This window comes from Amblyraja radiata, chromosome 46 (assembly GCF_010909765.2).
Source record: "Amblyraja radiata isolate CabotCenter1 chromosome 46, sAmbRad1.1.pri, whole genome shotgun sequence".
Lineage (NCBI taxonomy): Eukaryota > Metazoa > Chordata > Chondrichthyes > Rajiformes > Rajidae > Amblyraja > Amblyraja radiata.
The window spans coordinates 5,384,980-5,402,548 of NC_046001.1; the positions used below are offsets into that span (position 1 = coordinate 5,384,980).

The 17,569-nt window shown below is 41.2% G+C and overlaps 2 protein-coding genes across 26 annotated transcripts in view; both read left to right on the top strand.

The window, feature by feature from the left end:
• Positions 1–8,251, top strand: part of kmt2d (lysine methyltransferase 2D) — a 136,167-nt gene extending 127,916 nt beyond the window's left edge. For all 23 annotated transcript variants that reach the window (XM_033015615.1, XM_033015614.1, XM_033015613.1 and 20 more), the window contains 5 exons: positions 435–603; positions 1,114–1,230; positions 2,814–2,887; positions 3,680–3,788; positions 5,409–8,251. In XM_033015615.1, the coding sequence (XP_032871506.1) occupies positions 435–603; positions 1,114–1,230; positions 2,814–2,887; positions 3,680–3,788; positions 5,409–5,501 (562 nt within the window). In that variant the 3' untranslated portion in view covers positions 5,502–8,251. The remainder of the gene's footprint in view (positions 1–434; positions 604–1,113; positions 1,231–2,813; positions 2,888–3,679; positions 3,789–5,408) is intronic.
• Positions 1–17,569, top strand: part of prkag1 (protein kinase AMP-activated non-catalytic subunit gamma 1) — a 61,182-nt gene that overhangs the window by 146 nt on the left and 43,467 nt on the right. The window contains exons 2-3 of one of the 3 annotated variants that reach the window (XM_033015641.1): positions 5,881–5,901; positions 14,481–14,580. In XM_033015641.1, the coding sequence (XP_032871532.1) occupies positions 14,566–14,580 (15 nt within the window). In that variant the 5' untranslated portion in view covers positions 5,881–5,901; positions 14,481–14,565. Of the gene's footprint in view, positions 1–5,877; positions 5,902–14,398; positions 14,581–17,569 lie in introns of those variants that run through there. The other 2 variants (XM_033015640.1, XM_033015639.1) reach the window with 2 other exon arrangements.

Sequence of the window (17,569 nt, forward strand, 5' to 3'; positions counted from 1 at the left end):
GGGGGGGGGGGGGGGGAAGGAGGGGGGAGGTTTTGTACAGAGGATGGTGGGTGTCTGGAACATGTCACCTGGGCTGGTGGTGAGTCAGATACACTAGTGGGATTTAAGAGCCTTTTATATAGGCACATGGATATGCAAGGAGGGATATGGGTCATGTTCAGGGAGGTATTAGTTTAATTTGGCATCATTGGACAAAGAACAAAGGATGTGTACCTGAACAGTACTGTTCGAAGTTTTATGCAGAATTCTGATGCGTAGAGAGCACTGATGGCCCAAGATGCATGTTTAGTCTAATGAGGATGTCTCCAAAGATCTAAGGGCTTTGCTCCTGCAAAGTCTCTCTTTGTTTTGTTATTTAAAAATAGCAGGTGTAATTTTATGAATTACAGGATATAATTGTCCAATTATAAATTGTTTTTCTGTCTCCATAAAAGGCCACACACCTTGAACAGTACCAGCACATCAAAAGCATTTCAGAGTACAGTAACTGGAGAAATTAACACTCCCTACAGCAAGCAGTTTGTCCACTCCAAATCTTCTCAATACCGCAGACTGAAAACTGAATGGAAAAATAACGTTTACCTGGCTCGATCTCGAATACAAGTGAGTTTAACACCAACAAGATGAGAAATGCTAGTTAAACAAATTGTGTACCCTGGAATCAAAGTTCTATTTCATTTCTTTAATATTTGTGTTTGCTATCCTCCAGATTTTAATTGAGAATTGTCCGCAGAGAACAATTTCACGCTTGCATAACCATAATTTCAATGCTGATCACTTCATGTGTTTGTACATTAGCTTCTATTCTAGATTCTTGGCTATTTTTCTGCCGTCATATGTTCTTATGTTTACAGTCTTCTGTGTTTGCTATAAACTGCTACACACCAAACAGTACGTTAAAATATTTCTCTTGTATTGAAATTTATAGCGCATTTCTTATCTTATAATATTTGTGAATTGCGACAGTATAATATCAGTTTGTATATTTTTCAGTATTGGGCTTCAACAATAAACCTCGAGGCTCCCAGCTATCAATAATGAACCCTTCACAGTTCTTAGTATTGATGGAATTCATTTCAGTATTTGTATTACTTTTGTTTCCATGTTTTATAGGGTCTGGGTCTCTATGCAGCCAAAGACCTTGAGAAGCACACAATGGTGATTGAATATATTGGGACAATCATTCGCAATGAGGTTGCAAATCGCAGGGAGAAATTATATGAGACTCAGGTATGGATTAGCTTCATCTGTGTGCCGTTATGTTGTATACTGCTTCAAGCACAATTAGTAAGCTAATTTATTGATAAGTCTGATTCATTTTATCACCTTAATTGTTATGCCATCAAGTCAAATTTAGTTTCAAGTTTAAAATGAAAAGATTGTCAGGCATATTACTTTTCCATTCTAATACCGTCAGCTTTTGTGTTACCCTGCTGGTATTTATCCCTGTAATGTAATTCTCAGTCGTAGTTTTGCTGATTTTTTTTTTTAGTTTAAAGATACAGCACGGAAACAGACCCTTCGGCCCACCAAGTCTACATAGACCAGCGATCCCCGCACACTAACACTATCCTACGCACACTAGGGACAATTTACACTTGTACCAAGCCAATCAACCTACAAACCTGCATGTCTTTGGAGTGTGGGAGGAAACCGGAGCAACCAGGGAAAATCCCCGGGGAGAACGTACAAACTCTGTACAGACCGCACCCGTAGTCGAGATCAAACCTGGGTCTCCGGTGCTCCAAATGCTGTAAGGCAGCAACTCTACCGTTGTGCCGCCCACACTCTACAATTATAATGTAAACAGTTGACATGTACAATTCAGCTACTGTCCATATCAACAAAGCTATGACTGGGAGATGGACAGACCTCTGAGCAGCATTTTAGACTCTGGGAATGGACTGGCTATATTTGGGATGGAGATTTGTTTTTACAACTGCAAAACCCAAGTCGTATAAGGAACTGAGGACAAAGGTTATGCTTATATTGTGACTTTTTTTAAAGCATTTATCCACTTTTTAAAAGAAGCTTTTTAAGAGTATGGGCAGGGAAATAGGTAAGTGCATAACTGTTTCATAGAGATCGCACAAGGCAGCTGCCCATGGCACTTCTGCAAAAGTGCTCCATATTTGCTTCATTCCCTGGAGTGTGACTTTATGATTCCAAACCAATTGGAAGTAAGCTTAAAAAGGCAGATTTTTGTCTAGGTGTGATATGTTTTGTCAGAATAATGCATCATTTATTAAATCTAGTGGTGAAAGATATACATGTTGTTAGCTGTATATACTGTTGTGTATCAGAATATAATATAAGCATTGGGTGTCATTCTTGTGCCTATGTATGAAATTTGATGTAGGTTAAATTGTTCTGTCAAATAACCTATATCAGATAATATATGTGCGATTATATGTTATTTACTGAAACGTTATATAATGTATAGAACTTATGTATAGGAAGGAACTACAGATGCTGGTTTACACCAAAGATAGATACAAAATGCTGGAGTAACTCTGCGGTACAGGCAGCATTTCTGAAGAGAAGGAATGGGTGACGTTATGAAATACTGTTGCAACAGTAGAATAGTACAAAGGACGCAGATTTCTATGCTCCTTCCTTCACTGTTGACATAGTGTCAGTTTCTCACGTTAAGTTTTATAACTAACATTGGAGCTACTTCGACTCGGAACTATAATCTGAAGCATGAAATTACATTAACAGTGTGAAATTGAGCATTCCAAAGTTATAAAACTGTTCGAAGGGCGGAAGAGAAGTGGATAGGAAGCTAAGGATTGTTTTTGTTTTTTCTTCAGAATCGAGGTGTTTATATGTTTCGGATTAATAATGAGCATGTGATTGATGCTACTTTAACTGGAGGCCCAGCCAGGTAGGTGACTTTCTGGTGGGATGACATCAGCAGGCGTTATGAAATATGGAATTTGGTAACTTCAGTGATTTACAAGCAAAGAGTCTGATTTTTATTATTCTCTTGGGAGACTCTACCCTGTTTCTTTGCTGTCCTCATCTATACAGTCTTTGCATCCAAGAGAATGTAGAAATCCACATCTAGGATATCTCATCAGAAGGGTGATCCTGCAAAGTCTGACATAAAATGGTGGTTGTAAGTATTAGATAGATGTGCAGATCTTCCCCAGCTCGACTTGTGTACTGCCCGTACATACGAATGAGCGTTCAGGACAGTAGCAGGGTGGGTTTGCCTACTGCTGCAATGCTGCAAGCACCTTCTGTGTGTAGGAACTAAGCCTTGCAACCTAATTTCCCACTTGTAAACTGTTTGGGTCACAAACATCTTTCAGGATCAGAACCCTGCTATAACCTGTGACTTTTGACAATGAGCCTTTTTTCGTTGCTGATTAGTAAGGAAATTGATGTTTTTTTTATAAATGGGATATTTGGGAATTGATTCTTGTAAAAGTTTTATTACTACATTGACAGCTTTGTTTTGCATTCTACTCAATGTATTTACATCCCAGTATTATGCATCAGTACTGGAAGTATCTTTACTAATTGTTGAGCCTGTGATATTGCTTTTTATATTTTGAAATCTGCTGAACCATGATTGTATTAAAAAAAAAAAAATGTTGTTTCTATATATACTTTTGTGATGTTGACTGGCTGCTTTTCTCTTTTCTCGGGAAAAAAAATGTCTACTGTGCAGATATATCAATCATTCCTGTGCCCCTAACTGTGTGGCAGAGGTTGTGACCTTTGACAAGGAGGACAAAATAATCATTATCTCAAGCAGGCGAATTCCAAAAGGTGAAGAGGTAAGTGGCTAAAAGAAAAGAGGAAAAGGAAGATAAGAAATAATACGAGAAATGTTCACACTGATGCTTATCGGAGGTGTAGCAAGCCCAAGAGTAAGTTTGCTCACTCCGTTTCTTGTGTGTTGCTAGTTTAGTCCAAAATGTTACATAATGGATAACAAAACAGACATAATAAAAAGGAACTGCAGTTGGTGGTTTGTACCAAAGATAGGCACAAAATGCTGCAGTAACTCAGTGGACCAGGGAGCATCTCTGGAGAGAACTGTATAGGTGACATTTTGAGTCAGGGTCCTTCTTCAGACAGACCAGGTGGACGTAATGGTTTAAGAAAATCTGTTGTCCTGGAGATGAATTCTATTTTCTGACATGTTTGCAGCCCTGCGTGTGGACTATTATTTAGCACATAGAACTAATAGATTAATATGAAAGGGCTTGCTTAAGCCTCTGGGTATTTCTGGTCACCATCGGTCTCTCCTCCCACCACCCGCTAAGTGTCCATGTAACATTCCCTCGGGATATATGTTCAAAGCTGTAAAATATGCTGCATTCTAAAAATATTCCTTTCATATCAAATGAAAAATAGCACAAGCATGATCTGCACTATGTTTCATTATAAAAACATAAATGTTGCAGAGATAGGTAACAACATTGAAAAGATTTATTGTTGTATATTTCAGTGTCAGATTATTTTAAATATATTTTACTCTTTGTAAAGTTATTGAAATTGGGAGGCTGTATAATTTAATAACTACATAATCAAAAATACATCAGCTGACCAGTTTAGTTATCTCAAAATAAATAATGTAGATAAAAGGAAAATGGGGTATATACTGTACTTAATTTTCCAGAGGTTGCTGCATTAGGGGAAGATAAAAGATCTTGGTGTAGGAGGTTTCATATTAGCATGGATAGAAAGTTTACTGGCTAACAGGAACCAGGAGTAGACATTAATGGGTCTTTTTACTGATTGGTATGATTTTAGAAGTGGTGTGCCATAGCTGCCAACCAGTTCTCTATCCATGTCAATAACCTACCCCCAATACCATGCGCTCTAACTTTGCACACTAATCTCTTGGAGAACATGGATAGATGACGTTTCGGGTCGAGACCCTTCTTCGAATTGATTGTGGAGGGGAGGGAAAGAAAGCTTGAGGAGGAGCAGGACAAAGCCGAGGTGAGGCTTTCCGTTCCAGGACTTCTGAAATAACCTGTTTCAGGAAACGTGGGTTCCCCTCCACCATGGTTGATGGAGCCCTCGCTGGCATTTCATCTTTTTCCCAGACGTCTGCTTCCTCTGCCTCCTGCCCTCACCAAAGACAACATCAAAAGAGTTCCCTTGGTCACCCCCACTAGCCTCCACATCCAGCATATCATCCTTTGTTTCCATTTGGTGGAAATGGTAATCTTAGAATATTTCTAAGACAGAGGGAAATAGATACTTGGTAACCTTTCATTCATTTGCTTACCACAGATAGACAAGAATGCAGAGCAGATCAGTCATAATCTTATTGATTGATAGAACTGGCTGAGGAGCCATTTGGCCTTCTCCTTTGTGTACACTCTGAATGTTGATTGTTCAGTAAATAGTTCCTGCATTAATAATGATTTTTCTTCCTTCAGTTGACATATGACTATAAGTTTGATTTTGAAGATGATCAGCACAAGATTCCATGCCATTGTGGAGCTCTCAACTGCAGAAAATGGATGAACTAAGACAACCCGAGCAAGTTTAGCTGACTCAGAATTCACAATAATTTCAGATGGTTCACAACTCTAGTCAACATCTGCTATACTTGGATAAATCGTTCTGACAGATCCTCCTTCATGAAGATGGGAAGAATTCTCACTAGTTCACAATGAAGTATTTACTGCGATCCATGATGGGAGTATATCTGTGGTTGGGAGTTCGTGTAGTGATCAGATGTGCAGAACCTTTTAACAAAATTTAGCAAACAATGAGTTACTAAAACAAATGGACTGAGCAGGTGTACAAAGATACTAAGATGCACAGCCAGTGACTGCGTTTTCTGACAGGTCTATGGGTTGCTTCTGAATGTAATCTCTGGATTTTCTTTTGTCTAGTTCCTGCGAGAGAGAGAAAGAGAGAGAGAGAGTGAGAATGAGAATCTCTCAGCTGTGCAGCCCTTTTCCGATGGGACTTAATCTATAGGAAAGATTATATTTCTAATGAAATTCAGCCAAAGGAGGGAAGACTGGGATTGAAAAGTCTATATCTTTCCTAACTCTGCTGGAAGTGGTCTCTGATGTTAGACAGAGGTGTGGTACATATCAAAGTCAAAGGGAATTGCATTTTCATCCATTACGGTTTTTTTTTAAGAATATTTGAATATTGCAGGGTTCATGTAAAATAAACACTTTTGTGGGAGCGGATTGATTATGAAACCAAGGCAGCAATGTAATGAACAGCACTCCTAAAAACACTAGAGTTTTAAAGAGATAGTGTCCCTTGGGTGTGATAAATTGAACTGCATTAGTATGTTGGATTTCGCATACTATTTGCCCTAATTGTATCCCAGGGAATCAGTGTGGGATATTTTTATTTTGTTTGTAAACATTTCTGATTACTACTTCAAAATCTTTGATTTTTGAAGTAACATACCCATTTTGTGTGTTATTATCACCAGATTATTTATTTCAAAGGAAATAAACTCAATTTTTGACCAATATCTTGGGGGAAAAAAGTACCGAAGTAGCTTGATAGAAACAGAGAAATGTAAACATCCATCCATGTTGGTCGCAGTGTGTACGATCTGAGTGACCATGTAAGAAATGTTCATCTTTTACACACGGTTATTCAAAAATAAATGTGCAAAAGATACTTTTTGAAAGACAATCCACGTTGGTAAGGTCTCACTAGGACCAGTTTTAATGGTCCTGTGTTGGGAAGTTACTGGAAGTGAATTTCATTAATGGGGACACTTGGGCTGGCACAATAATAATACTGTTACTGTTAAGGTCTATCTGTAACTGTCAGTTGAAAACAAAGGATCAAAATAAATTGACCAGCTTTCAATCCTGAATCTTGACGATCCCTTTTAAACTGTCGACCTGACAACGCATATTTTCATGATTGATGAGAATTTCTTAAAACTAGAATAATTCAGAGGGATTTCAAGGAGGACAGTGGGGACGGATCACATCAATTATAAGTCCTCAGTTGCTGAGCAAAATATAGTGAAAAGGAAGGTGGCACAAAGAAGACTTGGTCCGAGGCCTCCTTGATCCTGATCAGTCAGTATCAAACGGGCAAATTGTTAAGGCATTTGGTTCAACGCACAAACGGACTCTCTCTGAAATCTCTTGCAGAGGAGACTTGCACTGAAGGATTTCTTACCTACTTGATTCCACAAGTCATTTTACTGTAGTTTTGTTCCTGTAATATATATATAAAAGTGTGAATTTTATTCGGAACAGTAGGATAGGTCTGGATGGGGGAGATTTTTTTTATTGGCGCGATTCGTGAAAGCTGCTTCCCCCACTGCATCTTCTCCACGCTGCAACTGTAAAAATGTAAATACAAACTTGTAGAAATCTCCAAAGCAGAAACCACTGGATCAGATTCTCATTCGTACAAATGAACGGTTGGTATTGGTGATATAAAATAGCTGCTGGTTGGATTGAAGCAGGGAAGACATTAGCATGCAATGAGAAGATTCTAGGTAATGTAGATCATGTTAGATAAATTTAAGCTTACAGTGTTTTACTGTTTTTATAATAAAAGCTGATTTCACCCCCTCTTCAACTGATAGGGGCCGGGTGACTTTTAATGGAAGAATCTAATTTAAAAATGGGGCTCTTTCATGTTAACTGAAGATGTCCGCAGAGCCCGAATGCATTGTGAGATCCTCCATCCCTAAGCAGGGGAGGTTGCAGTCACATCATGTATTTGTTGGAACGTGTTCAGTTAACACATGAAAATGTCCTGTTTGCAGTAAAGCCTTGTTCATACTGTTTACACTCTGAGCTAGGTATTTTGTGGTGCATTTTATCCTTGCAATTGGGGCAAAAACAAAAGCAGAGATTTGAGTATTTTTTAATGACAAAATAAACTTCTAGAATATGAAAGGGTTTTTTTTGTTTGTGTTGTGTGCATTCTGTACAGCAAATGTTGTCACTGGTAATGAATTAAAATTATCCTTTTTTATTGTATGTGGCATGTTTTTTTTGTACTGAACATAAGTTGAATTGTATATAATTTATGTCAAAAGAGCCAAGATGTTTCTTGCTCTATGTATTAAATCTCCTGCAGGAATAAGCTTATTCTGTACATCCCTGGTACATGTAGAGACCGTTTATGATCATGTTGGCTAGATTGTACAAACCTTTTTTAAATACAAAATGTAGCATCTTTGCATTACTGTATGATAAATAGGGACATTGTTCCTACAGAGGTGAATTTACTGCATTAAAATTGTTTGAAATAAAAACATCCTTGGATTACATTTATTGGTCTCAAGTTATCATGAGATGTTGGATTGCAACAGTGAAGCATTCATATTGAAGAGTCTTGGTTATATTGTGCTTGTTTCTTATATTTCCATATGTCACAATCCAATCCAATCCAATCCAACTTTATTTGTTAAGCACTTTAAAACAACCAATGTTGACCAAAGTGCTGTACAGAAGAATAAACAAGACATCATGTTTCTATGTTCTATGTTTCTATCATAAACAGACAACATAACAGCTCACATGAGGCGCAAAAATTACATATGAAATACAACAATAAATTAAAAGACATAAAACAGAAGTAAAAATAATAGCCACGCAATAAAAGCAATCAAAATAAGAAATTAAAGAGTGCTTTAATCAGTCACACCACTTAAAGGTCTTGACTATCTATCTATCTGTGATAACTCCTTCATAAAGCAGCAATACAGTTATGTGATTGCAAGGAGTTATGGAGGAAACGATGATATAAGAATATTTGTACGGATTTGTTTTGTTTTTTGGAGAATGGACTCTTGCAACTATTCACGGCAAATGTTTCTGTCTTAGAATAACAACCTAGCAGTGGCACCAAAGACTTCTCACCACTTGAATTATTTTCCGCAGAAACAGTTTTAATTTCTGGATTTGGGTATCTGAACCCGATTCTTGTCCAGTTGCATAATGTGTGGTTTGGTAACCCAGCCAACACTAAATAAACTTCAAGGGACAATCTCTTTTGAGTGGTGAATGGACTCTTGAGATTAGCTGTCATGTGAAAAATTTCCTTAGTGGTATTTAGTATTGATGGTGGATACATTGGCTGAGATCAGGACACCATCCACTTGGTGTTCACCTACCAGCTAAACTTATAGAAGGTTATTCACTGGCAACTCGGTCTCTGAAGCTGGCTCCTAGCTGATTGATTGTAAATCGCAAAGATGCTTCCATTTGCAAATGTTCAAAAAATAAAAATGAGATTAAAATATTCAATTTGATACCTAGTTTGATTTAAATTACCTGAATTATTTTTCACCTTTTCCATCTGTTTTGAAATGACTGGAGCCACTTACCTGCATCAGCTACATAGATAGTTACATAGAAAATAGGTGCAGGAGGAGGCCATTCGGCCCTTCGAGCCAGCACTGCCATTCATTGTGATCATGGCTGATCGTCCCCAATCAATAACTCGTGCCTGCCTTCTCCCCATATCCCTTGATTCCACTAGCCCCTAGAGCTCTATCTAACACTCTCTTAAATCCATCCAGTGACTTGGCCTCCACTGCCCTCTGTGGTAGGGAATTCCCACAGTTTTTTTTCCAGGGTTGGGGAATCAAATAGTAGAGGGCATTGATTAAGGTGAGAGGGAAAGATTTAATTAAAGGCAACTTTACAGAGGCTGGTGGGAACTAGAGGAAGTGATTGAACCAGATAACAACATTTATAAGACATTTGGACAGATATGTGAATGGGAAATGTTTAGCGGGTTATGGGTTGAACGCAGATGAATGGGACTAACTTAGATGGGTATCTTTGTTGGCATAGACGAGTAGTACTGCATGACTACACTTGACAGAAACTTCAGTACATACCAGATGCTGTATTCTGGCTGTGGCAAATCTAAGCTTGCAGCCCATCAGAGCTTATTGATGTAGCATTTGAGTTGCATGCAATGCAGATTTTGCCTTCAACAAGGAATCTGCAGGACTGGAAAAGAACACTGGCACACAGCTGGCTTGCATCTGGACGGGAGCACAACTTAATCTATTCTCCTGGCTCGAAAACCTCTACTGCAATGTCATGGGGCAATAAATTGCTTATAAAGGTTACATAAAACAAAACGGGATCATTACCTTTTTGAAGGGGGTAATTAAAATAAAATATAAATATGGAATCGGAACACACTGCTTGATAGTTTTGTTATTACAAAAACTAACGCAAGTCTAACACAGCACAGAAACAATCTGAAGTTGGGGGTCGACCCGAAACATCACCCATTCCTTCTATTCAGAGAAGCCTGTTCCACTGAGTAACCCTGACATTTTGTGTCTATCTTTGATTTTTTTTAAACAGCCCCTTCAGCCCACCACATCAGTGCTGACCATTTTGCCCATCCACACTAATCCCATTTAACTCAATAGGACCGTATCCTTCTGTTCCTTGCCTCCAAGCAGTGGCGGACTGGCTAGGGTGTCAGCTTGCCCGATGGCAAGTGGGCCCCTGATGAACCAATATTTTTAGACCCAGTCCACCACTGCCTCCAAGTCTCTGTCCAAATGCTTCTTCAATGTAAATTTCGAATTACCCATGTGGCCTTTTACAAATGCAATCAAAAGATATTTTTGTGCTGTGCATAATTGCAGCTACTGCTAAAATCTATTCACTGAAATGTCATTAAGCAAAAAACATTGGGGAGGAGGGAATTAAAAAGCATATTTGTGTAAATGATTTGGATGAAAGCACCCTCAGCATTCATTCCCTTCAGCACTGGCACACAATGGCTGCAGTGTATACCATGTTTATAATGCGATGTGCTTGCTCCCGCGGGATACTCCCATTTCCCAATCTCTACCACCAAGACACACAAGAGTAACAGGTACATGGGAACACCATCCCTGCACATTCCTCTCCAAGTCACACAATATCCTGAGTGAAATATGTTTACTGGGGTATCGTCCAAAGCATGGAACTCCCTGCCCAACATCACTGTGGGAGCACATCACCAAAAGGCCTGAAGCAGTCTAAGAAGGCGGTTCACCACCCCCATGTTGAAACAAATAAAGCCCTGTGGCAAATCTTAAATATCAAGTGTAATCCGGAATGTATGAAAAACTTGGAAGCGCAAAATATTATCGCATTTTCTACAAGATTTTATTGTACTCTCCCACAACAATGATCTGAACAACATTTATTTGCCAAATTAATCTATCTACTATTAACTCATTGGTGTAGTTTTTGAGAGATGCATCTGGGTAAGAAACTGCAATTTGTCAATCCTGCACTTGAATTGGAAGGTGCACAGAGTGCAAGCTGTTATCAGGCAACTGAACCATCCTACCAACAACTAGAGAGCGGTCCTGACCGATCTACCTCAATGGAGGCCCTCGGACTATCTTTGATCGGGCTTTACTGGACTTTATCTTGCACTAAATGTTATTCACGTTATTCTCTTTATCACGTATCTGTACACTGTGAATGGCTCGATTGTAATCAGGGCTTGGACACGCTAGAGGCAGGAAACATGTTCCCGATGTTGGGGGAGTCCAGAACCAAGGGCCACAGTTTAAGAATAAGGAGTAAGCCATTTAGAACGGAGACGATGAAACACTTTTTCTCACAGAGAGTGGTGAGTCTGTGGAATTCTCTGCCTCAGAGGGCGGTGGAGGCAGGTTCTCTGGATGCTTTCAAGAGAGAGCTAGATAGGGCTCTTAAAAATAGCAGAGTCAGGGGATATGGGGAGAAGGAAGGAACGGGTACTGATTGGGGATGATCAGCCATGATCACATTGAATGGCGGTGCCGGCTCAAAGGGCCGAATGGCCTGCTCCTGCACCTATTGGGAAGGAATGGACAGAATGAGTGAAGTGCCCCGACCCAAAACATCACCCGTTCATTCCCTCCCCAGATGTTGCCTGACCCACCGAGTTCCTCCAGCATTATTGTGTTTTACTTGGAAGCAATTAAATGGTTCTCAGGCTGTCAACTTAGCTTTAGTTTAGTTTAGAGATACAGCGTGGAAACAGGCCCTTCGGCCCACCGAGTCAGCACTGACCAGAGATCCGCACATTGCACCTGCACACACTAGGGGACAATTTTACACTTATGCCAGGTATACAAACTCAAGCCAATTAACCTACAAACCTGAGTTGCTCGAGCTAGTTTTGCTCAGGTTTTCAACATCTGCAGTTTCATGTGTCTCCTATTGCTAATAAGTATTACTTTAACACCAATTAAATTGTGGTCTTAAAATGTATACAGTTTAATTTAAGTATTCTGAATTTCATTCATTTCAAAGGTCTCCAACATGCAATTGTCTGCCACTACATTTCCTGCAACTAGTATTACATTTACTCTTGGATCAAATTCCATATAAATCAGCAGTGAGATGTTATACAAGGCTTTAAAACCCAAAGTTTTGTATTCTTAATTGATTTTAAAACAGTAACCTCTGGGTAATAGTAATATTTTGGGAACAGTTGTACATTAAATACATCGAATGTTGATTTCTCCATCTGTTGAGCAACATTTGTGCCTGCGGGAAAATGGCATGTTCAGGGAACTGCAATAAATCACAGTTTGAAAAAGATGAAAAAAACACCTGCTAAATAGGAAGTGGAAAGAAAGCTCCCTAATAAATCAAAACAAATCATGAAAAATGGGTAGATTAAATGATTCCAGTTGCTATTCTTTTCTGAATTAGCGGCACTGATCCAGAGATTGTTGTACTCAAAAGAACTGCTGTTTGTTCTTCAGCAATGGGATGCATGGTCCCCTGGTAGCTGAACAGAAGTCAGGGAACGTTGCTGACTGCATTCAGACTGCAAGCTTACATGCTGAGGGACTCGCTGAAGCTCAGTTCATCCAACGTGAGGCTCTGTGGGAAAAGACCACGGTTTAGGGTCCTTCCACTGCTGAACATTCATGGGGCAGACAGTGGTGAGGATGTTGCCTGGATTAGAATGCTTGAATTAGAAGGAAATATTGGATAAACTGGATCATATAGAACACATTTTCGCGGTGTATAACAGTGTGGGAGTCAGAGATAGGGTAGATAATCAGAGTCTGTTTCACAAGTGCAGGCAGAAGAGATTTGTTTAATTTGTCATTGTGTTTGGCATAGACATTGTGTGTTGAAGAGCCTGTTCCTGTGCTGTACTGTTCCCTATCGTGGTAGGAGTGTCTAAAACTAGTGGGTGAAGTTTTAAGGTGAGACGGAGGATGTTTAAAGGGGACCTGAGGGTTAAGTTTTTCCACACAAACACTGTGGAAGGCCGGTCAGCCCATCAAATGCACGCCAGCTCTCAGGGCATCCTATCAATACCATGGGACGACGGATGGCACAATGGGCTAAGTGTTCGGCTTGCAACCGGAAGGTAGCCGGTTCGAATCCCGCTTGGAGTGCATACTGTCGTTGTGTCCTTGGGCAAGACACTTCACCCACCTTTGCCTGTGTGTGAATGTGTGTGGGTGGTGGTCGGAGGGGCCGTAGGCGCAGATTGGCAGCCACGCTTCCGTCAGTATGCCCCAGGGCAGCTGTGGCTACAGAAGTAGCTTACCACCACCGAATGTGACTGAGGAGTGAATGAATAATGCGATGTAAAGCGCCTTGATTATTAGAAAGGCGCTATATAAATTCCATCCATTATTCTCCACAAATATTCTCTATAACCTATTTTCTTTCACATTCCCATCAACTCCCCCCAGAATCTAATCTAATCCAGATCCACACACTGGGGACATTTGCAGCAACCGATCAACCTACAAACCTGCACCTCTTTGGGATGTGGGAGGAAACCGGTTCACCCGGAGGAAACCCACGCGGTCACGGGGAGAACGTGCAAATTTCACACAGACAGCACCCGAGGCCAGGATCGAAACCTGGTCTCTGGAGCTATCAGGTAGTGGTGTGCAACCCTTAGAAACATTGAAAATAGGTGCAGGAGGAGGCCATTCGGCCCTTCGAGCCAGCACTGCCATTCATTGTGATCATGGCTGATCATCCATAATCAATAACCCGTGCCTGCCTTCTCCCCATATCCCTTAACTCCACTATCCCCTAGAGCTCTATCTAACTCTCTCTTAAATCCATCCAGTGACTTGGCCTCCACTGCCCTCTGTGGCAGGGAATTCCACAAATTCACAACTCTCTGGGTGAAAAAGTGTTTTCTCACCTCAGTCTTAAATGGCTTCCCCTTTATTCTAAGACTGTGGCCCCTGGTTCTGGACTCGCCCAACATTGGGAACATTAAGATGAATGATCTCAATATTCTCGCAAACCCAACTGTGGATGCAAGAACTACTGAGCAAACAAAGCAGCATCTGTGGAGAGAATAAAATCCGTGGAGAATCTGCCTGAGCAACCGGATTCGGCAGCTGCTTCCTCCGGCCTGCAGGTGGCGCTGCCGGAGACCGGGGCGGACAGCCATCTTGCCCCGCTGTCCGCTGCCTGGTCGTTGCCGCGGGCGCGGACCGGAAGCGCTGGTGTGTGTGCGCTGGATGCGAGGCGGGAGCTGAAAGTCCTGAGGAGAAGAGAGAGAGTCCATGAGAGGAATCGGAGGGAACAGCGACCCGGCTCGTCAGGAGGTGTAGAGAGGCAGATCGGAGGAGCCATGGCGATGGAATCGGTACGTTTGGATGCGGGGAGGGCGAGGGCGAGTGCCGGGGGAGAGGGTCTCCTTCCCCGGGGCGGGCAGGCGGACAGGCATGCGCTGAGGTGGGCACGACCTTGTTCTGTCACTTCACGGTTGCAAAGCAAACATCTCCAATCACACCCATCACCCGACCGTGTGATGACTAAGGGCATGCAATGCATTAAACACCCAGTTGGGATTTTAAACCTGATTCCATATGTGTGCGTGTGCGTGTGTATGTGTGTGTGAGTGTGTGCGTGAGTGTGTGTGTGCGCGTGTGTGTGAGTGTGTGTGCGTGTGAAGGAAGGAACTGTGCAGATGCCAGTTTACACGGAAGATAGACACAAAATGCTGGAGTAACTCAGCGGGACAGGCAGCATCTCTGGAGTCAGCTGTGTGTGTGCTTTCCATTAAATTATAAAGTAGTTTAAAATCCGCCGAAACGCAGGATTATTTAAAGTTCCAGTCCTCATGTTTTGAGTAGGATGGATCTGAACTTGACTTTTCTGCATTTAAATTGGCTACATCAGGAAACAATGTTAGTTACATAGAAACATAGACAATAGGTGCAGGAGTAGGCCATTCGGCCCTTCGAGCCTGCACCGCCATTCAATATGATCATGGCTGATCATCCAATTCAGTATCCCATCCCTGCCTTCTCTCCATACCCCCTGATCCCTTTAGCCACAAGGGCCACATCTAACTCCCTCTTAAATATAGCCAATGAACTGTGGCCTCAACTACCTTCTGTGGCAGAGAATTCCAGAGATTCACCACTCTCTGTGTGAAAAATGTTTTTCTCATCTCTGTCCTAAAGGATTTCCCCTCTATCCTCAAACTGTGACCCCTTGTCCTGGACTTCCCCAACATCGGGAACAATCTTCCTGCATCTAGCCTGTCCAACCCCTTAAGAATTTTGTAAGTTTCAATAAGATCCCCCCTCAATCTCCTAAATTCTAGCGAGTACAAGCCGAGTCTATCCAGTCTTTCTTCATATGAAAGTCCCGCCATCCCAGGAATCAGTCTGGTGAACCTTCTCTGTACTCCCTCTATGGCAAGAATGTCTTTCACGCTTTTACTTATTTGACAGATAAAATGGCCCATTTTTTTGTTCGCCTGTCTCAACAAAACGCATTTGTACCCAGAGATGAAATAATATCCATGGAGTGTATAATAGTGGCTGTTTAGTGTGAGAAAGAAATGAATTGTTATTTGTGGCCTCCTACACAACAGTTCAAAACACATTACCTGGATGAATAGTGAGATTAAAGCATTCACTTGTGTGCAGAACATCTTGGTCAACTATGGGTTAACATTTAGAGATAAAGCATGGAAACAGACCCTTCGTCCCACTGAGTTCAAACTGACCATCAACCACCTATTCACACTAGTTCTATGATATCCCACTTTTGCGTTGACTCCCTACATGCTCAACCTACAAGTGCACATATCTTTGGGATGTGGGAGGAAACCAGAGCACCCTCAGTTGCACTGTTTAAGGCCAATTTTAATTTGGCGTTATAAAGAACTGGGTTTGTTGGGAAAGGATCGGAAGATTACAATGTGCATACAACTATATTCCTAATTTTACCGGGAAACTAGCACAAGTAAGACTGGGATAAAAACATAAAATGCTGGAAAGCGTGACAGAACTTAGTGGTTCCGGCAGCATCCGTGGAGAGAGAAACATAGTTAAGATTTCAGGTCAATAACCTGATGAACTTCGAATGAAGGGTAAAAACACAAAGCGTTGGCCACAGAGTTCAGGCAGCATCTCTGGAGAAAGAAACAGTTAACATATATGGTTGAAGACCCTTCATCAGAATGGAGACACAAGGAACTGTAGATGCTGGAATCTTAAGTAAAAAAACACAACATGTTGGAATAGAAACTTCTTCTTTCGTGTGGCGTGCACAGCCTAAAGCTGTTGGACAACTTGTTCTATTTGATCTTCCGTTTGTGCACGTCGAGTTGATTGCATTAGTCGAAACAGGGCGGACCACGTGAAGGTTGCAATCTTCCACCCCGGAATAGAAACGAGGAACTGTAGTTGTCAGTAGAAGAGACAACCAATAGAAGTAGACATTTTGATTTTCACAATGCATTTGTCAAGTGCCACACAAGGTTATTCTACAATGGTGGTCGGTGGGATTTGGTGTGCAACATTACTGTGCTACATGGTCCAGCTGGACATAACTAATGTCAATAACATGAGCAATGTATCAGATGCCTAATTGTTTTCAGATGTGGCAAAGCGAATGATGCAGCTTTCATATACATTTGTACCTCCCAGAGATGGTGAAGGATTTCTTTACATTCTTTGTGCAGATTGGAGTTACACAAACTGATTATGTAATATATGTGTGTGCGTGTGTAATTGTTCCTATCAAATGCAGTCTAAGCAAATGCAACTGTCGCAAAAATTAGAATGTATTGCAGCATAAAATGATTACGCTTCGAAATTTGACATGGCTTAATGCTTCATTTGACAGCCTGAAATCTGCCGTAAACAACTTGAATACAGCGCCACCTCTTTTCTCTTTGGCAAGTTGGTGCCAACGCTCAACATTTTATGCTTTGCTGACAGCTTCCAAGATGGTGCCCAACCCAGGCGACTATTTGCATGCACACAAGGAGTTTAACTTGTGCTTACAATTAGGAGCAGGAGTGGGCCACTCAGCCCTTCAAACCCACTCTGTTAGTGCTGCTCTTATTGTAACCTCGGCTTCACATTCTGATCCACCCCATCACCTTTCCGTTCCTTGCTCATCAAGAATCTCTCTCTGCCTTTAAAAACATTTCAAGACCCTTTGAGACATAGAATTCCAAAGTTTCATCCCCCCCACCCCTTCCCCAGGCGGGGGAAAAAAACTTCCCTTCATCTGTATTAAATGGGCAACCTCTTTTTTTAAACAGTGGCCTCCTAGTTGCAGATTCTCCCACATGAGGAAACATCCCCTCAACATTGACCCAGTCCTGGCCC